Source organism: Phycodurus eques, chromosome 1 (assembly GCF_024500275.1).
Source record: "Phycodurus eques isolate BA_2022a chromosome 1, UOR_Pequ_1.1, whole genome shotgun sequence".
Classification (NCBI taxonomy): Eukaryota; Metazoa; Chordata; class Actinopteri; order Syngnathiformes; family Syngnathidae; genus Phycodurus; species Phycodurus eques.
The window spans coordinates 12,839,179-12,861,836 of NC_084525.1; the positions used below are offsets into that span (position 1 = coordinate 12,839,179).

A 22,658-nucleotide genomic window follows, 5' to 3' on the forward strand; every position below is an offset into this window, starting at 1 on the left:
AATAAATTATTACCTTTTCCAAGTGATTGTGGCGTGCACATGGTTCAGGGTGATGGTGATGCTAACGGGTTGGTTCTCAACCACATACACAACATCAGGTTTGTCCATGATGACTGGCGCTTTCCTCAAATAAGGTCCTATAAAAAGATGTTCTTTGTGTGAATGCTTAGAAATAAGCATTCACTATTATGCCATAACCTGCTAAGGTACGTAATCTTTCTTGATCCATTCCTAAACTTATTCTACTTGTTGTGTCTGCCTGCAGCACCACGATCACCAGGTTCACACTGAAACTAAGATGAACATCTTTTTGGGTTAGGGTTCGGATTTTTTTTTTTTTTCCCCCAAGTAAAAAAAATAAAAATATCTGGATTCATAGGCAACTTCGTTATAGCAACATGACATGTGATTGCCATCTTTCTGGAATTTTCTAAAAATAAATTTTAAAAAAGTGAGCACTTCACACGCCTTCAAAATCCTCCATAACAAATACATGGACTAAAAAACAATTGATGACTAAAGTACATGACCTATTCTACTGCACACACTGCTCTTCTGCTCACACTGCTCAAATGTTCCATTTGTACTATTTTTAGGGCAAGAGACACCATTTGAAATGTTATGGTAATTCTGACACATCGACTTGGAGCACCCCTCAGAATTTCAGCCCGTAAGACCTATTGGTGGATATTTTTAACTGAAACTTTTCAGCCATTAGGCGAAGCGTTTCCTCAAGTAGCAGACGAAACAAGATGGTTAAGGAGACATGTTGAGGAAATAATCGTTATACTGTTTTACTCTTAGTTCAAAGGCATTTTTTAGCAGATTTTCCATAGCCGATATTCCACAAAAATGTTCCCCAAAAAGGCAAACTTTTTTCCCCACACAAAAACACTAAATTTCTCTGGAACCCATCAGCCGATTCTCAACATTATTGGTGCGTTTCACCCAGGTTGACGTGGCCATTGCAAGAAGACTCAGCATTTTGACAGACTGTCATTTTGGGGAAATATTGTCACATTGCTATTCTGAGCGAACCATTTCAACTCAATGGGGATTTTGGACCAGCAGAAAATTTGAGACCCTTGATACCTCTGTCCAGGAGCTGGACTAGATCTGTGGATGGTGAAGGCTTGCTGAGTGTCTTGCCGGTGGACGTCAGTGTCCTGAAAGCATAGCGGACCCCCTTGGAAAGGCTAGTGACTGTGTAGCTGGTTTCCGTCAAGTTAGATGCCACAGTGGACCACTGAATGGAACCCAGAGGTTGCTGCTGGAGCATATACAACAAGGAGCCAGGATCTGCAATGAAACAAGAAAAGCATAAAACCAAACAGCATCCAAGAGATTGTAGAACTCTGCCAAGGCATTTAATGAATTAGTGGTTACAAGCTAAGAGCTTAGTAGCTGGATCTAACGACTGGAGCAAGATCCGACAGAAGCACAACAAATAGCAATAACTAACAAACTCACAGATTAAAACAACCTTTCACAGACGTCCACAGTGACTGAGGGGGAAAAAAATACGCTACCATAAAATGGATCTAATCTCTTTGATTTGTTCCAGCTGAGGCTTATAGTTTTTCCTGTGATGGCCTCTATGACTGGGGGGCCATCGGGTGGATCTGGAACGATATCTGTTCAGAAAGGACAAAAATACATCTTTACATGTGAAAGGAACAACAACTCTTTCAACTATATGGTACCTGGGGCTACCTGTAACGTATAAATGTGCATAGCAGGCTGCTTTGCCAACTTTGTTTGCGATCACGGCCTTGTAGACTCCACCATCAGCATGACAAGCGGTCTGAATGACCAGACTGTGGATATCCCTGTCTGAACGAGACACAATTATTATTTGCCGCTTTGCACTCAAAAGATCGCCTGTTGCATCTTTGCTTACTCTGGGTCATTTTGTGCTCTTCGCTGCTCTCAATGCACTTGCCGTTGTGGTACCAGCTGATGGCCGGGTAAGGCAGGCCTGTCACCTTGCAGTTTAGCACAGCCTCTTTGCCTTCGATCACTTCTAGATCAGCCAGAGGTTTGACAAAGTCTGGCATGGTTCTCTTCACCATGTCACTCTCCAGCTGCTCTGGCTCCTCTGGGATGGATGGCATCTTCTCAAGTTTGGACCTGCAGGGTAAGAGATCGTAAAGTGCAAAAGTTCCACTCTGTTTGTTTTTCTTCTTCTGCTTCACTCCACCAAAGAAACTGTTGCCTTGGCCACTTTCTTTGTTTTGTCTTTAATCGTTTTCTATGAATAAAGAAATCAACCTAAGTTACCACCAGTGCACGCACAAACAAACTAAAGAAGAGGAAGAAGAATCACCTTTTATTGTCATGAACATGCACGCATGCACACGAAATTTGTTCTCTGCATTTAACCCATCACAGTGAACACATACACATACACGTTAGTGGAACACACTGGAGCAGGGGGCAATTGAAGCGCCCGGGGAGCATTTTGGGGTATCAGTGTCTTGCTCAAGGACACCACAGCCGTGAGTCTGGGGGATGTTGGCGGATGCTCCAGTCGGGGTCTTGATGGGTACCCCACGGTGGCAGGCAGGTGGTTATTTTTTTCAATTAGTTGGATTACCTAAAATTTCTTACTATTGAAAGGGGTGTGTGATTGGACAAGGAAGAACACATGCAGATTAAAAAAATGGTGTGGGTTTGAATCTTTGTTTCCACATTTATAACAATACAAGAAATCATCTTCTTGTCTCAATTAATAATGCTTGAATTTGAATGGCTAAATTACCCAAAGTTAGTTGGAATAGGCCCTAGTTTACCATAGTCCTGACCCTAAAGTAATAGCAAATGGTCTGTGAGCGTTCACGAAACTTCATCGTGACATAATGTTGGTGCATGCGCTTTACATTGAGTAGCAAGAGTGTCAACTGTTCCCATATAATGGCTGAGAAGCCTAGTTTTTGTGGCTTTTTATCACAGTATACAAGGTTGGAGTGATGCCAAGGAAAGATATGCAGCAAAGTATTTTGTAGAACAGCGGCACCCAGGATTTTCCTTACATACGCCGTTAAGGACAAATGTGTCCCAAATCCACCCAGCTGGCCTGATTTGAGGGAATGTACAGTATTTGATCGACAACTTTTGATTTCGGCCTTCAGAAAAGATTTAATGACAGTCTACAAGACTCGACTCATACAAGTGTTAATCATTCAATTGTTGACTGGAAAATGTTCAGACTGTCTCGATACGTAATGTTTATTTTACATTTGATTAAAGCTTTAGGTTCATATTCCATTTGTAATTTGTATACAATAGTAGGCCTCCTATAAAAGATAAAATATTGCCAAAAGTAATGCAGGCATCAAGTATTTAAGCGTGAGATGCAAGTTAGCTAATGTAGGAGTCATATTTCATCAATGCTTTTGTGCCAAATATCATTAAATATGAACAATGTATATCGTAATATTATATTGCAAACCAAGTTAATATAAATTGAGTGTCTTACCACGATAAAAAGTGCCTAAAGTGAACATGGTGATGGTCGGTTACGTTCCACTTGTCACATAATGGCAGCATGTAATATTTTAATGAGCTCCAGTATCTTTGGGATGCCTTAAACTCTCTTAACAATCATACATCCATCCATTGTCTGTACCGCTTTATCCTCACAAGGGTCGTGGACGTGCTGGAGCTTATCCAGCTATCTTTGGGCGAGAGGCAGGGTACACCCCGTACTGGTCGCCAGCCAATCGCAGGACACATATAAACAAACAACCATTTGCGCACACATTCACATCTATGGGCAATTTAGACTTCCTCACAGTTCTGAGGACCGGGGTTCAAATCCCAGCCCCGCCTGTGTGGAGTTTGCATGTTCTCCCCGTGCCTGCGTGGGTTTTCTCCGGGCACTCCGGTTTCCTCCCACATCCCAATAACATGCATGGTAGGTTGAATGACAACTCTAAATTGCCCGTAGGAGTGAATGTGAGTACGAATGGTTGTTTGTTTGTATGTGCCCTGCGATTGGCTGGCAACCAGTTCATGGTGTACACCGCCTCCTGCCCGATGATAGCTGGGATAGGCTCCGGCACCCCCGCGACCCTAGTGAGGAGAAAGAAGCAGCTCAGAAAATGGATGGATGGATGGATGTTTGGGTGACAACAAAAAAAGTCTGATTATGTTCTACTTTTTCATGTAACGTAAAGTACTTGATCCTGACGTCTTACATGTGAGAAGAGACAGTGGCCCTGTGTTCTTGTATGTAAAGCTCAGCAGTGCATTCAGACTTCCCGTGAATGTTCTGAGCCACGGCTGTGTAGAAGCCCTCTGTTTCGCTGCTGACGTTGGCAATGACAAGCGAGTGGCGGCCCCCCTCTATGAGAATGCAAACGTTGTCGCTCTCCTCCACTCTTGACTCTGAAGGCATGGAGAAGAGAAACATGGTATTCCTTGGAAGAATGTGTGAACGCTACATAGAAAACCGCAGCAAGTCAGTAGAGAGCTTCCCTACCAAAGTGCATCCAGGTGACTTGTGGCGCCGGTGACCCGCTCACCTTGCAGTCTAAGCGGGCCGTGCGACCTGCGATGACCTCGAGGACGTCCAGCTTGCGTGTGAACAATGGCTCCTTGGAGGGAGTCACTTTTAGGTTTGCACTGGAGGTCAACTCATCTAAATATAACATGAAATGCTTTTATTTTCTCATCATCAGCGTCATGAATTACAGCAATTGGGTCTGTTGTTCACCTTTAGCCGTACTCAATTTACAAGTGTACGTCCCACTGTCGTCTTCGTGCACGGAATTCAGCAGCAGGCGGCATCTGAGAGAAAACATGGCATCAAAAAGGAAAATAGACGTGTATAGTAACGGAATACAAATATTTTGTTACTATATTTAAAGGGTCTGTAAAGTAATTTCCTTGTTTTGTTTCTAAATACATTAAATATGAATTGTTGAGATATAGCGTTAAAATGGTTTTCACCATTTCAGTCATCTGGGAGGAGACCCTGGGGAGGACCCAAGACACGCTGGAGAGACTACTTCTCCCGGCAGGCCTGGGAACGCCTTGGGATCCCCCCGGAAGAGCTGGATGAAGTGGCTGGGGAGAGAGAACTCTGGGCTTCCCTTGCTAAAGCTACTGCCCCCGCGACCCGACCCGGAGAAATGGAAGAAAATGGATGGATGGAAAAACAAGCCCACGTAGACATTTGGGCTTTCTGGCATGAATCGGCCCTCCCCCACTATATAAATATTGAGTGCCGTCATTCCATCAGTGGCTATTCGGCACAATTGCAAGTTTATTGGTAAAAACGGACCCATTTCTAACACTACACCGTGTAGTTATCCACCAACCACTTGTACTTTCACCCAAATATCCCTTTCAGGTACTTCATTCAAGACTGGAGAAAACATAAACAAGGTTGATGGGATTTTAAGGAGAAAAAAAAGGAACTTGCCTGCGGCCATCAAACTGCATCTTGCAGTTAAGCAGCGCCGGCTGGATCAGCTTCCCATTGGACAGCCAATCCACATCGACGTCTGGAGGTCCTGTGATGTGACATTCAAACCTGGCCGACTCACCGGCCTGCACCATCAAATCTTTGACCTCTCGGATAATTTTCAGGAAGGTCTTTGTTGCAGCTGTTGATCAATAAAAATGCACATAAACACAGGTACTATACACTGTTGGTAGTATTATCCATTTTACATTTTTCAGTTAGTATTGATACGTGCATATGACTTTATTATATATCCACAGAAAAGGGTTTGACTTTTCGCATGGAGTGAGACAATCTTTAGGGGTGAAATGTCGAGAGATGGAAAAAGTGGCCACCAACAAGACTTTTTGGATCAGTGACATCTCTCCCCAACAGGTGTCTCATAGAATAGGGAAATGTGACCATTTTGCCACCCGGCAGGAGAATAATCGGTTGTTAGGAAAATCGGTCATTCATCTGCCACACCTGGCAACAACAACCCTAATGTACTGTATAGAGTACATAGTACAGTACCAGAGTACACACCCGCGAGAGACATAAATAAGACTCCTCAGCTAAATTTTAGAACTGACTAAGCCTTGCCATTACTTGATTTAAGCAAGTCGCAAGTCAAGTCACAATCATATATTGGGGTGGTAATAAAAAAAAAATCAAAAATGTTTTTACCCATAAATCATAATAAAAAATAAAAAAAACGTGTTCACACCTTATAAGAGTTAAACGAACAACAGCTGAGATTATGAATTTATTGCACTGAATTGTTTTCAAATTGGTTTTCAAACTCAATTTAACTGAACTTCGTTTGGAATGAACGACCAGTTCCCCAAGGAAATCAACGAGAGGTGTAAAATATTGTACCCGTTGATGAAGAATCACCGCGAGAAACGAAAACGAGCGTGGCTAGTTGTCGATAAGCTATATGTCGACAACCAACTGTTTCGTGATGCCAACGTCACGCCCTGGCTCTTCTAGCTAAGTACTTCTTTTGATCCGTTGTCGTTATGAATTGTCAAGTGTATTGTAGCTTGCGTCATTTTTTTCCACTTTTGCTTAGATAAAAAAACAAAACATGGAATCACGCAAGCCACCAGCATGAATTCTCACTCCAATCTGTCTGCTTTCCTGCTCTGCTTGTTTTCACACACACTAAACACACTCAAAACTCTTCTTGCGCACTACAAACAACCACCACACACCATATTATCCCCTTGTCACTGTTTGTTTTCTATGTTCAGTGTTTGTTCGTTACCCTTCTATTTACCCTGGCTTTGCTGTACTTAAATATAGCATCTGTATCACCCTCTCTAAATAACATTTGTCAACACAATACCAAAAAATCTCCCAACAACTGTCAAAACAACAACAACAAAGAATACATAGTACCCAATCTATTTAAAATTACTATACACGCACCCATTATATGTCACACTTTTGTGTCATGGAATGTCAAAGGCATTCGATCGCAGGCAAAGAGAATTAAGATTATGGATTATATTACTAAACAGAACTCCTCCTATTATAAGAAACGCACCTAATAGAGTCAGAAGAAAAATGTCTTGATCTAATTTCACTCAGGCTATCTCGACCTTTTATAACAGTAGACAAAGAGGAGTCTCAATACTAGTCCATAAAAGACTACTTTTTACAATAAATAGTGCAGTAGCAGACACAGAAGGCCGATACATAATTATACAGGCTACAATATTTAACAAACTTCACACAATTGTCAATGTATATGCTCCTAATAAAGATGAGCCAGCCTTTTTTCACATTTTATTTTCACACTTGTTAAACTTGTCAGCCAATTCTACAATTATCATGGGAGATGATTTTAACCTTACACTAAATCCTAATAGATAGCTCAAATCTCAAAAATAGCAATCAGCCACAATGCCCCAATATACTAGAGCAGTATATGGACGACTTTGGTCTTGTTGATATATGGAGGCTGAAAAACCGTACAAAAAGAGAATACACATTTTACTCATCGGTTCATCTATTCCCGAGAATAGATATTTTTTCTTTCAAACAATTCAGCAATTTAAAGATTTACCTCCAAAATACATCCAATCATCAACTGCTATCATGCACCAGTTTCTCTCAATCTAAAAATTTAGTCAAGTTTGGGACACCAACATGGCGCTTCAACACGTCCCTATTGAAGGACCCGGATTTTGATTCTTTCGTGAGGAAGGAATGGTATTGGAATTCAACAATTCCCCAACCATATCCCCATCTCTGCTGAGGGAAACAGGGAAAGCTGTATTGAGAGGTCAAATCATATCATACTTTTCGTATAAGAAAAAACAAGAACAAAAATTTGAAAATGGAATTGAGGAAAAAATTAAACACATCACAGAAGAAAATGCAATTAATCCGACAGATACGCTTAGAAACCAACTTCAAAAGGCTAAACATCAATTAGACGTTACCTTATCAAAAATAACAGATTTTCTACAACAACAATTAAGACTAACTTTTTACTAACTTTGAGTACAATAATAAAACAGGAAAATTCCTTCAGCGCAAAAAAGAAAAGTCATTAATTACAGCCAGTCAAGATTCAAATGGCAACTATACACAGTCACCGGTAGAAATAAATCAAATATTTTACAATTATCATAGCATCTTATATGCATCTTTGAACAATCCAGACCAAAAAGAAATGGAAAATTTTATGAAGGATCTAAACATTCCTCAATTAGATGCACAAATTAAAGACAGCCTTGATGTTCCTTTAACATCACAGAATTAAATCCATCCATCCATCTTCTTTACCGCTTCTCCTCACTAGGGTTGCGGGCTGCTGGAGCCTCTCCGAGCTATCTTCGGGCAGGAGGCTGGGTACACCCTGAACCGGTCGCCAGCCAATTGCAGGGCACATAGAAACAAACAACCATTCGCACTCACATTCACACCTATGGGCAATTTAAAGTCTTCAATCGACCTACCACGCATATTTTTAGGATGTGGGAGGAAAGCTGAGTGCCCACCCAGACACGGGGAGAACATGCAAACTCCACACAGGCGGGGCCGGGATTTGAACCTCGCTCCCCAGAACTGTGAGGCCGATGTGCTAACCAGTCGTCCAGCGTGCCGAGACAGAATTATATAACGCATTAAAAAATATGCAATCGGGACGAGCACCTGGCCCGGACAGAATCTCCATTGAATTCATTAAACATTTCTGGCCAATACAAGTGCCTCTATTTTTCAGAACAGTCAAGGAGATGAATGATAAAGGTCAAATTCGTAGCCATATGAACACAGCTTCAATTAAATTATTACTAAAGTCAGGTAAAGACCCACTCTCACGGCTAATTATCAGCCCTTATCACTGATTAATGTGGATATCAAGATTATCTCTCAAGCCCTTGCAGCGAGACTTGAAAAGGTACTCCCGTCAATAATCCTCCATGACCAGACAGGCTTCATTAAAGGTAGAAGTTCCACAAATAATGTCAGACGTCTGTTAAATTTAATAAGCATGTCACAGTGTAAAAATCTAAATTCAATCATCATGTCACTTGACGCAGAGAAAGCTTTCGATAAATTTAACTGGGCTTTCCTGTTTGCAGTTCTTCTCAAATTTGGCTTTGGAGATTCATTTATACATTGGATAGCAACATTATACAAAGTCACTGAAAGTGACAGTCACCACAAATAGGATTACTTCACAAAGTTTTACTTTACAAAGAGGAACGAGATAAGGATGTCCACTCTCACCAATGCTATTTGCAATATTCATCAAACCTCTTGCTGCCGCTATACGTCAGAATGCTAATATTAAAGGTATCTGCTCGCTAGTGACAGAACACAAAATTAATCTGTATGCTGATGATATTCTTTATTTACAGGAACTCAAGTATTCTCTTCAGGTAGTCTTCAATCTCATTAAAACATTTTCACAAATATCAGATTACTCTATCAACTGGACAAAATCAACTATACTCCCAATAACAGCAAACTCATGGACTCCTGCAGATCAAATCCCAGATTACCCTATTCTTATAGGAAACATTAAGTATTTGCATATTCATATTTCACCAAAACTCACAGAGCTAAGCCATCTAAATTACACACCACTTCTGGAAAAAATCTCATCTGATTTAAGACACTGGAATAACTTGGCTATATCACTACTGGGGAGAATAGCCACAATAAAAAGGAAAACCTTACCTCAAATTAATTATTTATTCTCAATGATTCCATTTAAGACTACATTTAAATGGTTTCAAACATGAGATTCTGCTGTAATATATTTTTATTCAAAAAATAAGAAAAATAGAATTAGCTTATCCACTCTTCAGAAAAGTAAACAGGAGGGAGGCCTAAATGCTCCCGACTTTAAACACTATTATTTAGCTAGCAAATTACAATACTTCATCAATTGGTTGCACCACAATGAGGAGTATTATTCTTGGCTAGAATTGAAACAAATAAACTGCAATAACATCAAATTCCCAAAACTCCCATTTATTTCCACAAGTCGCTGCCGCTGTGGTTTCTTAGTATTATAATTGATGTTTATTGATAATCAGTCGATCAGTCGAACAGAACAAAGTTTCTAGAGGGGAGAGCGAAATGAAGACAAACAAGCACTAATTGTAAATAGGATGAGAATAGTAAATCATTACATATCTACAACAATGAAACATGAGAAATGAGTGTTGTATAGCGCTGTAGTGCTATATCCTGTGAGGGAATGATAGGACAAGATAGAACAGGACAAGGACAGGAGAAGAAGCATGCAGGACAAGGGCCGTAAACCCGGCTGTACAACTGAAGTGTGGTGGGATTGACTATGTAAATAATTCGCATATTCATGAGTTATTTGTCGCAATCAATGAGTGGCCCCACGCCCAGTGAAAGAGTCCCAGGGGTGTGTGCCTGAAGCAATTACAGGACATTTCTGTCAGTCTTTGTGCATGCGAAACGGTGTCAATTCACTTACATGTATCCGCAGGCACACACCTCTGGGACTATTTCGCTGGGTGTGGGACCACTCACTAATTCAGAAGTTCAGAAGCTTAGATATGCGCCTGTAACCAATGCCATCATTATGTTTTGCAACAATTAGTTTGTGGTGGTCTTGAGACAGCTCTCTGCTCTTGCCCATCTTGAGATTTGGGCATAGGGAGCTTCATGCTGAAATGCCTGCATGAAAAAAAGAACCACAGCAGCAGCAACAGTTCTTTTTTCTACCCTCATCCCCCTTTGCCACTTGTTTTTCCAAATACACCTAAAGTTTCCATAACTGGTTTGTTATTTCAGGAAGGGATATTTCCAAGGGTCAATTTCCCTGTATAAGATTTATTTATTTATTTTTATTTATTTTTATGTTGTTATGTGATGCTACAAACTACAGTTGCAGTAGTTACACTACAGTTTTTATGTTGGTATCTCTGTTTTTTGGCGGTGTGGATTTGCATATTAACAAAATATTTAGTCTGACCCGAAACATTTTGAATTAGCATTTCTATATTTAGATTTTACATTTAGTTTTCATATCCATCCATCCATCAACCCATTTCCTTTACCGCTTATCCTCACTAGGAATTAGAACACCGGTCCCCAGAACTGTGAGGCAGATGTGCTAACCAGTCGTCCACCGTGCCGTGACAGAATTCCGGCAAGTTTTCATTTTTAAATTTAAGATGTATATTTATATATAGATTTAACATTTCTCTCTCTCTCTCTCTCTCTCTCTCTCTCTCTCTCTCTCTCTCTCTCTCTCTCTCTCTCTCTCTCTCTCTCTCTCTCTATATATATTATATATCCATCCATCCACTTTCTGAGCCGCTTTTCCTCACTAGGGTCGCGGGTGTGCTGGAGCCTATCCCAGCTGTCATCGGGCAGGAGGCGGGGTACACCCTGAACTGGTTGCCAGCCAATCGCAGGGCACATACAAACAAACAACCATTCGCACTCACAGTCATACCTACGGGCAATTTAGAGTCTCCAATTAATGCATGTTTTTGGGATGTGGGAGGAAACCGGAGTGCCCGGAGAAAACCCACGCAGACACGGGGAGAACATGCAAACTCCACACAGGCGGGGCCGGGGATTGAACCCGGGTCCTCAGAACTGTGAGGCTGACGCTTTAACCAGTCGTCCACCGTGCCGCCTATATATATATATATTATATTATATTTCACATTTACATAACATAAAAACAAGATTTATATTTAGATATATAGTTAACATTTAAATATGTATTTAACATTTAGATTTGAGATTTAGGTGTAACATTTAATATTTGGATTTAACTATAAAGTTAACAAATATTGTTCTAAAAGTGACTCGAAAATTCACACCAGTTTTTCAAACACATTTTGAGGCTAAATGTGACCAAATGTTGCTATTTTTGGCGTGAGCAGCTTTAGAAACGGCACCCCATACTTTAACGCACCAGTTGCAAGCCATGCAGGTTGCAATTCTATTTCCGCAAAATTCCTTGACAACATAATCCTTGAATCCAAATGTTATCATCTTTGGCGCTCCTTCCATTGTTGTTCATGCAGGTGGCTATTTCAAACTGGCAAGTGCGCAACAACGCAGACTGTGTTGCCAGGTTGGTGCGAATGACCCCCCAAAAGTTTCTTACTTAAAAAAATAAAAAAGGCATACTGTACGCATACTGTCACAATTAAAATGTGGATTTCCAACTCTAAACAAGATGACTTATCAAGTCATCTAGTTCAAGTCAAAGTCAAGTGAAGTCTCTTGGCTACCAAGTCAGTCAAGTCAAGTTTTTCTGAAGTATTTTGCAAACAAGTCGCAAGTCATGAAACTGGTCGAGTCGACTCGAGTCATTTGAGTTGAGTCGACTCGACTCATTTCAGTCGAATCCTCCTCATCTCTGCCAAGCTGTCATACACTGCAGTCGTATTGTCAGGTAATCTAATCTCTATCTGATTTTTATCCACATATTTAAAGCCTGATTCGAAATTGAGGGTTGGATATTTGATTCTATGCATATATATTTGCTTACACTGTCATAAGCATCTAACTGGGAAACATAAGAGACAAAAAAAATTGGGATTGTAACTCAAACCATCCATCTGTTTTATATGCTACTTATCTTCATTGGGGTTGCAAGTGTGCTGCAGCCTTACCTAGCTGGCTTCAAGCGAAAGGCGGGGTACACCATGGACTGACGATCGGGCACATATAGACAAACAACCATTCACTCTCACGTTGACACCTAAGGACAATTTTTCCAAACATGCATATTTGGAATGCGGAAGGAAATCGGAGTACACTGGTAAACCCCACGCAAGTGCAGGGAGAACATAGACACACAGGAACAACAAACAGGAAATCCACATAGTCAAACCCCCAACCGTAGAACTGTGAAGCTGATAAAGTTCATAGCGGATCAGAACTTGTTTGTCCCTGTCCATTGAAAGATTTACATTATAGCTGTTTTTTTTTAACAGTTTAAAAATCAAGTAGGCCGATTCAAATCCAAATGAAATGCAACAACCTACCAAGAGTCAACTTTACGAGTTTGCAGGGGATAAATACTACTTAATGTAAACCTGTCAACTCTTAAAAAGCTGCTGCACACATCTCGGCCTGCTTCCTGTTAATAAAACCTCTGATGTTCCCGGCATCCTGACGCCTGCACTCCCGCTGACTCTTGTACAAATTATATTGATCTCCGATCACAAAATGGAGAGTAAGAAATGCCTTAATTCTAAACCCCAGTGATTTTGTGTGCAGGAGCTTGGAAGAAAAGCTGTTGAGCCATGTTGCTTCCTGCAAATCATTTTCGCTCATGCTGCCTGGACAACATCAAGCGAGATAAAAAGCTCAAACAAGGACACAAGGCAGAGTGCATTTACTCAGAAGAAGAGGGAGGGTGGCTAAAAATACTCCAGCAAGGTGGACTCACTGGCCTAATAAGGGAACACAGCTGCTGGTGACTCCATTTGCATTTGTGGACAAAACTGTATCATGCATGACCAGAGAGGATACACGATATAAACACGTTTGGTTAACAGTTTTCTCTTAATCTAAGGTTTCTCAGTCCCGCCCGGCCTGCCGTTCGTTCTCAGGTTTTGAACAATGAATGGGTTGCCATGGTAACCGCCCCTGCAATGAGCGGTAGCTGGGCTCCAGCAGGCCTGTCACGAAAGTCAGATAATGTAGGTCCGGTGCGCTCATGTACAGTACCTCAATCTGCTCTTTTAATCACTTCTATTTTTACCTTTACCTTCTTTAACCAATTGTTCTTCAAATTACTTTCTTGTATTTAGACCTGGCTTCAAATATTGGCATATACACGGACATTTAAAATAATGATGATAATAATAATCAAGGATAGAAAAATAATCTTAACTCACACCAGTGGTCACAAAGTAGACATTTACAGTACCTTTTGCAGAGCCACTATTCTCTTCATTCATCTGCATTTGGACTGGATCACCTTCATTCTTTATGGTTTCATCCTCCACCAGGATGACGGGAATGGCCACTTTCTCTGCCTTCCTCCTCTTTAGAAGAGGGCTGATGGAAGGTGTTGGTGACGGGGTGAGCCTAGGAGGCTTGTTTGGATACTGTGACTCGGATTCCCTCACTGTGACCGGTGACACACTTTTCCCCTTGGGACTGGGGGATCTGTCCTTTTCCTTGCTTAAGGGAGATTGGTGTTCTGGTGAGGTGATAAGCAGAGTGTTTGGAGAGTTCTGTGTGGTTTTCCTGCATTCAAACACAAAAAGGATAGAGTCATTTTATAGTTTAAGCCTTCCATTAACACATTCATCAGTAGTGATTATTCCCTCCAAACCTGGTGAGTCTGGTCTTTGTGGCTGTTGGCAATGGTTTCCCTGGCAACTGGTGAACTAGTGCTGTCTCCATGGTAACTCTAATATTCCCAGTTCTTCCTTGTGATGAGTAATGCTCTGGGTTTCTCTTTGGGCTCAGCTTATCTTTTTCAGGAACTTTACTCAAGGTTTTCAGCTTCTCCAGCTTTTTAACCACTTGAGGGGCAATTGGGTCTAACTTGCCTGTTAACAGCTGCTCAGTCGAATATGCCTTTCTCATGCCTGCGCTGCTAACAAGCTTTTTGAGCCTTTCCAGTTCTTCACTGAACTTGTTCTGGTAGCCCTGAACCCGCTGTGAGTAACTCATCTTGTCCTCCAAAGAGGAGGCTCGTTGCTTGAAGGCTGCTCGCTTTTGTTTGGCGTCATTGCTCTTTCCATAGTAATTCAACTCTGAAATAGATCCAACTGCTGGTAGATCCACACTAGCTCTTCGCTCCTCAAACGCATTGACCTTATCAGAGCACTTGGGCCCTGCATGAGTCAGTTTGGTCACCAATGTGTCATTAACGCCTGATGCCTGCTCTGTCTCAGGCTGAAAAAAATTATCTAGAGATCTGTGTTTATCCTGGCCTTGATTTGGGGCTTTGGGGTGGTTTGTGTATAAGATGGGAGGTTGCTGAGGAGATCTTGAGGGTGCAGAGGGAAGACCCTCACGTGGTTCTTCATCATTCTGAATCCTGGAGGGATGAGGGTTCAAAGGAAATGAGGCTTGAAGTTAGAGCTCCTGTAGATTTGCCAGAAGCTTTGGAAGGAAGAAATGTCTGTCTGTGTCATTTTTTGTCATAATATGCAGTTTTCAGCTCCAGGACATATAACAAATAAGTGCAAATGACACAGAAATAAAATTATAAGTAGCCACATGTAGGATGTTGTAGGAACCTGTCAGAAATTTAATCTAAATTAAGTGAAGGAAAAAAAGTTATTCCAATTTGCCAGTCGCAACGGCGAATAAAAAATAAAGTCATGCCTCAAGGGGAAACCCGTGAGTCACTATTAGAAATGGGTGTTCATGCTAGTATTAACTTGCCCAAGGCCAGCATCCCACGCATGCCAGTGCAAGTGTAAAAAGTGTTCATCCAAAGGTGAGACTCACAGAAACGTGCAGCAGGTACACTCACAGTGCAATAAAAGATGTCAGTGCCTTTGTAACATGTAAGAGTTAGATGGACTCACAGCAACACCAAGTCAAAGGAAAGTGTGGCACCAAAACAGTCGATGAAACAAAATAATCCACAGTAACTGCTAACGTGGAGCGTGTTGGCTCGAGCGTCTTTTTAAATTTGTGTTGCAGATAGTTCGGACTCCTCTATAAGGGCATGGAGAATGTTCTCCCCCGGTAGAGGCTGAACATGCTGCCGTAGTAGTCGCTGCCGACAGAAACACTTTCCTCTGACCCCTGAACAGGTCGCGCCAGGTTAGCGTGAGACGCCCGGATCAGCGGTTCGACACCCAGGTGACGGACAGGCAGGGGGCCCTCCGCAGGACCACTGCCAAGAGCTTGCCTGGATGTGTTTGTGGGGTCCATGTTTGGCCCTGGGGGACGAGAGCCCAGCGCCCTGAGCTCCCGTTCTACGATGGGGTCATAGGAGCCTGGAAGGGGAGCTCGGTGATCAGAGCCATCAGGGTTACAGTCCATCATCCGATCACCCTCACCTAAAGGAACCCAGAGAGGATGTGATTATCACATGAATGTTGGATATACATTAACAAATAATGGCCATCATTTTCACAAACTTATTGTTGGGTATTATGATGTGTGAACCAAGTCTGTTTTAAGGCCCGTTTTGAGGCTGACCTTTAGAATTGGGATCAATTTCAAGTTTTGTCGGGCATTGTTTGGTTATGCACTGTCCTCTGGATCCATACCCTAGTGGATTATGATTGATTAATGGAATTATTGGATCATCCTCTACTGCTACTGTTTTTTAATATTAATTTCATTTCACTCTTGATTCATGGTCACTCCGAGATGTTATGTGAGTGTTTTGTATTTTGTCTTTTAAACAAACACCTTTTGCATTCATATTGCTGTGGAAATCACTGCAAGCTACTCCTTGAAGAGAACAAATGATGGATCACCTCCTCCCACCCTCATTGCGTACTCTTTTTATTCTTCCAGTTCAGTTCCTCTTGGGGACATGTGGGGTGTAGGTACGCCAACGCAGAAGCTCAGAAAGCTCCAACACAGAGTGCAAGTGAGGGAAGTGTCCTTGTGGTGGAGGAGGAGAAGGGCGTCAATGCTGTATTTGGGATCTAAATTCAGACATGCTGTTATCGTGTTTGGAGGATTGGAAAAGCAGGCAGTTTCAATTTAATCTTACATTGAGTGATTTACTTTAATTATTAGAGTCTGCACATCTAAATTCTGCTCAATGAACAAATGTCTTTGCTACATGCTGTTAAAGTTTGGAGTCAATGTCCTGTCTAAAACTGGGGCAGTGTGTGACATGTTGGGAGAAGGAGAACAGCCGTCGGTGACAGCTATTGATCAAAAGAATGTTAATTATTACTATATTATATACGATATATATACAACAGTTTTGGCAGTGCAGTTTCACTCACAGGTACAGTAACTACAGTCCTATTACATATTTTTTCATGGCATGACTTTTTTTTATTCAGTGTAGGAAATGATGGAGTAATAAAAAATAAATAAATTAAATAAATAAACATTTTACTCTCAAGATGCCCTTCTGACTTTTTCTGTGTACAGCATGTCAGTGTTCAATACCAGTCATGTCAGTGTTCAATACCAGTCATGCTGACATCTCATCTGTCTCTCTCTCTCTCAATATATATATATATATATATATATATATATATATACAATATGCAACCCCAATTCCAATAAAGTTGGGACGCTGTGTTCAACATAAATAAAAACAATACAATGATTTGCAAATCATGTTCGACCTATATTTAATTGAATACACTACAAAGACAAGATATTGAATGTTCAAACTGATAAAATTGATTGTTTTTAGCAAATAATCATGAACTTGGAATTCTATGGCTGCAACACGTTCCAAAAAAGCTGGGACAGGGTCATGTTTACTACTGTGTTACATCACCTTTTCATTTATCGACATTCAATAAACGTTTGGGAACTGAGGACACGAATTGTTGAAGCTTTGTAGGTGGAATTCTTTCCCATTCTTGCTCGATGCACAGCTTCAGCTGTTCAACGGTCCGGGGTCTCCGTTGTCATATTTTACTCTTCATAATACGCCACACATTTTCAATGGGAGGCAGGTCTGGACTGCAGGCAGTCCAGTCTAGTACCTGCACTCTTTTACTACGAAGCCACGCTGTTGTAACATGTGCAGAATGTGGTTTGGCATTCTCTTGCTGAAATAAGCAGGGGCGTCCATGAATAAGACGTTGCTTGGATGGCAGCATATGTTTCTCCAAAACCAGTATGTACCTTTCAGCATTGATGGTGCCTTCACATATGTGTAAATTACCAATGTCATTGGCACTAACATAGACCCATACCACCACAGATGCTGGCTTTTGAACTTTGCGTCCATAACAATCCGGATGGTTCTTTTCCTCTTTGGCCCGGAGGACACGACATCCACAATTTTCAAAAACAATTTGAAATGTGGACCCGTAGGACCACAGAACACCTTTCCACTTTGCATCAGTCCATCTTAGATGAGCTCGGGCCCAGAGAAGCCGGTGGCGTTTCTGGGTGTTATAGATAAATGGCTTTTGCTTTGCATAGTAGAGTTTCAAGTTGCACATACGTATGTAGCGCCGAACTGTGTTTACTGACATTGGTTTTCTGTTCCTGAACCCATGTGGTGATATCCACATTGATGTCGGTTTTTGATGCAGTGCCGCCTGAGGGATCGAAGGGCACGGCCGTGCATTCAATGTTGGTTTTCGGCCTTGCCGCTTACATGCAGTGATTTCTCCAGATTCTCTGAACCTTTTAATGATATTATGGACCGTAGATTATGAAATCCCTAAATTCCTTGCAAGTTTTTCCTTAAACTCTTCGTCTATTTTCTCACGCACTTGTTCACAAAGAAATGAACCTCGCCCCATCTTTGCTTGGGAATGACTGAGCAATTCTGGAAGCTCCTTTTATACCCAATCATGGCACCCACCTGTTCCTAATTAGCCTGTTCACCTGTGGGATGTTCCAAACAGGTGTTTAATGAGCATTCCTCAACTTTCTCAGTCTATTTTGCCACCTGTCCCAGTGTGTTGCAGCCATAAAATTCTAAGTTAATGATTATTTGCTAAAAACAATCAAGTTTATCAGTTTGAACGGTAAATAGTCTTTGTAGTGTATTCAATGAAATATAGATTGAACATGATTTGCAAATCATTGTATTCTGTTTTTATTTCCGTTTATCACAACGTCCCAACTTCATTGGAATTGGGGCTATACTTCATACACACACACACACACACACATGCATAAATACCTAAGGGTCCTCCCCGGGCGGTCTTGTCTTGTCTCCCCAGCCCTCCTTTGGGTTCCATCTGGGGCTCATTGGTCTCATCCTCTGTGGTCTCAGAGTCTGGAATTAAATTAAGAAAAATACGTAAATAATGAGAGACGCGGGGAGGAGGTGGAGGAAGAAGACTTTACCCCAGAGAGTTTTTAATGGGTTAAAGCCAGGGTGTTACAAGAAGCCAGCTGAGCCTATTACATGAGGAGCGGAACATATAGATCCATGCATTTGCTTGCCTCATTTTAAAAAAAAAAACAAAATCACTTTAGCCCACCAGCTAAACAAAAACAAAAACAAAACTGGGAAGCACATGAGCTGTGGGACTGTGGAAAGTCAAAACAGTATGTGAAGGAAACCACAACCAAATGACATGAAAGATAACATCGAGCGATAGATGCCAGCCACCTGAAACCGCATGTGGGTAAAATCACATCTCCATGGCAATGATATTAAACCTCGAAGGATAAAAAAGAAGTAAACAATGCATCAAAAGAGGAAGGTTTACCGTAGCTTTGCTTTCTGCAGGAGCGGAAAACTTCGCTTCCGTAGTGGCAGCAAGAGAGGGCAGACGGGAGAGCACTGTTACTATGGAAACCAGCATCCCTCTCACCCACACGACCAATCCTCTTCGTACCCATTTGAGGTTTAAAATCACCGGTTGGCCTGACACATATGTTTACTGGTCAGAGCGCTCAGCTGCAGCTCATTGCGTTGCGCACCATCAAGCCAGATCCTGATTAGATAATTCCAGCACCTCGGCCTAATGGTAGGAAAGCCGTTGCAACAACAACAATCAGCATTAAAGTAATGACTGCGTCTGTTTTTTTTTTTTTTCAAGTTGTAGCTAAATTTAGCTGCATTAAATTAGGTTTAAAAAAAAAAACATTTTGACAATGAAATCATGTGGCCTAATCATGATTTGGAGTGAAGCAAGAGAAACTGAACAACAATCAGCACACAATATCCCAAAGAGGCGCAACACTGTTCACATGAGGGTTTTATGCAGAGGCTAAATTGCAAATGTATTGCATTGTGGGGGTGGATGTACACTTGTACGACCCACTCTTGTTGATGGCCACTTGAAGGCAGACACGGACGTTGTCCAGAAGCGAAGAGTCATTACCGGGATGATGCTACGGTTGGTAGACAAATTTGGAATACGCTGAAGAATAGAATTTGAGAAAAGCTCATAATGACAACACACCATGCGTAAATCTGGCAAATGTCCTTGTGGAATGGCCGTTTCTCTGCAATAAGACAGAGAACAAGTGTTATTCAGAAGTGACAAACATTCTGTTGCTTGTTCAAAAAATGCTGTAAACTGCAATGTTACCTTTAAGATAACATGGCTTTGACCATTTCATAATGTTTGTAAACAAAGGAGCCAGGATACTTCCAGGTGGCAGAAAAGTGATTGACTACGCCGGAAGTGAAAATTATGACAAAAATGTTTTGTTTTGTTTTGGCTTGTGCCACCAAATGTACCCCAAAAGTTTTACATTTTTATCGATTGTCCTACAAAAAATAACCTAAACATTAATCTTGCAGAACCTGTAGCCTGCCATTTTTGTGCCTTTGGCATTCACTTCCATTGGAAAAATGCCCATTTTATTACTAATTTGAGGTATTTTGGATCAGAGTTCCACTGCACATATTTTTAACCAACTTACCTATTTAAATGTCTCCCTTAGAAGCAAATTACCTCACGTAAGCTCTTATATTTGACTGACAATTCAGACATTCAAACTATGACGGTAGAGTAGAAAGCTAAAATCATCATTCAAGCCATTTACCGTGTTTTCTCAATCGCTCTGCCTTGTTCAAATGACATAGAACAGCTTTTTTACTTGTGGTTCCGTCAAAGATTGCTAAACCTTTGCCACCCGGAAGTTCATGTGACATCTTGGTGAAATGTCTCATAAGCAGAGTACTCCACACACTTACATACAGTATATGTTTCATGCTTATCTGTTCCCTATATACACTAACCAGCCTCAATATTCAATGCAGATGGGCAATCTAAGAATCCAATGATGAATTAATGATGCCTTCACAGATGCTCGCTATTGAACTTTGCGCTGATAACTGATTTTCCTCTGTGGCCTGATTTTCCTCTTTGGCCTGGAGGACAGGACGTCTATGATTTCACAAAAACAATTTGAAATGTGGAGTCCTCATACCACAGCACACTTTTCCACTTTGATCGAACATTCAATGTTGGTTTTCGGCCTTGTTGCTTATGTGGAGAACTTTTTCAAGATTCTCAATCTTTTAATGATATGATGGACCGTAGATGATGAAATCCCTAAATTCATTGCAATTGTACGGTGAGAAACATTCTGCATTAACTGTTGGACTATTTGCTCATCCAGTTGTTCACAAAGAAACTCACCCTATTCTTGCTTGTGAACAACTGAGCCTTTCGGGGCTGCTCCTTTTATACACAATCATGGCACTCACAAGTTTCCATTTAACCTGTTCACCTGTGGAATGTTCCAAACGTGTTCATTTATTTTTATTTTTATGTATTTATTAATTTTTAGCATTCCTCATCTTTCACAGTCGTCTGTTTGCCCTGTCCCTGCATTTTTTGAACGTGTTGCAGGAATCAAATTCAAAATGAGAGAATATTTTTTAAAAAACAATAAAGTTGATCAGTTTGAACATTAAATATCTTGTCTTAGGAGTGGTGTATTCAATTGAACACAGGTTGAAAAGGATTTGCAAATCATTGTATTATTTTTATTTACGTTTTGCATAACATCCCAACTTCATTATAATTGAGGTTTTTAATTTAACAATGTGTTGACTGTGGTTTTCGTTTGCAGTGGTGTAGAGCTATACTGCTCTGTACTGAGTCAAACTCTCAGTGAAATACAATTCAGTTCTACTGCACTGCAAACCGTAATAATAAACAGTTGTTTGTGAAGGCCAGATTTTCAACCTTTTGAATCACTTCCATTCAGTAATAACATAATGTACCTTTCAACACTGTCATTTCGAAACAAAGTAAAATAACAGATTTAGTAATATATCTTAAGAGGCTAAATTTCAGAAATATACAAACGGAAATGATTAGAAACAGTCATAAAATAAGCGAGGAGAGTTGTCATTTTTAGTGTCTGTGTGTGTGTGTGTGTGTGTGAAAGAGCAGGCCACAATCTGTCAATCAGAACCATGTAGAGCGGCCAATCATGACTCACTGGAATGGATGGAAAGTAACAAAAGTACTCCTACACCCCCACGCCCTCCCCAAAAATGAAATGACTCATTTTACTCTCGATTCCCACTCCACATTTTCTTGGTGCTCCCATTGGCTGTGTTTGTGTGTGTGTGGCAACTGTTGCCTGGCTGGTTGTCATGATCATCTGGAAGCAGGTGCATTTGTGTTTCTGGAACCAGAACCCTACCGTAGCAAAGAATAGAATAGCAAAGAGACTTGAATCAACACAGCATCCTGGCTGTGCCGTGAGCGGACGGCGCCATAGAGTGTAGCCTACTGACACACTTTTTGCCTCTTATAGGAATGCCTTGTTATTTAGTATGTCACAACTGCCATAGCAATATCCATAATACGATGGCTCAGAGCACATCTGAAATTAATTGTTGCCTTATTGGTTATATTCGTTGCAATGACCATACGTGCACCGATTGTTAAAGTGAGACAAGACAATTAAACCCAGATACACTTCTGCAGGCAGTACTTCTTATCTGATATGAATCCACAAGGTATGCCACTGATAAACTCATTTGTGTCTCCTTATTAGGTGAAGGGTGTGGCAAGACATTCAAAAAGGGAAAAAAAACATAATAATAATCTCACCAACATCATCATAACAAATACAATATTCTGTTCATTTTGACTTACTTGAAACCTCTTCTTTGACC

At 41.0% G+C, this 22,658-nt stretch overlaps 1 protein-coding gene across 1 annotated transcript in view; it reads right to left on the reverse strand.

The window, feature by feature from the left end:
- The window catches only part of spega (striated muscle enriched protein kinase a), a 57,390-nt gene that overhangs the window by 15,965 nt on the left and 18,767 nt on the right, over positions 1-22,658 (reverse strand). The window contains 12 exon segments of the mRNA XM_061677978.1: positions 14-137; positions 1,093-1,299; positions 1,530-1,634; positions 1,714-1,833; positions 1,901-2,130; positions 4,200-4,389; positions 4,484-4,642; positions 4,718-4,791; positions 5,429-5,612; positions 13,854-14,176; positions 15,804-15,954; positions 18,741-18,836. Coding sequence (XP_061533962.1) covers positions 14-137; positions 1,093-1,299; positions 1,530-1,634; positions 1,714-1,833; positions 1,901-2,130; positions 4,200-4,389; positions 4,484-4,642; positions 4,718-4,791; positions 5,429-5,612; positions 13,854-14,176; positions 15,804-15,954; positions 18,741-18,836 — 1,963 coding nt within the window.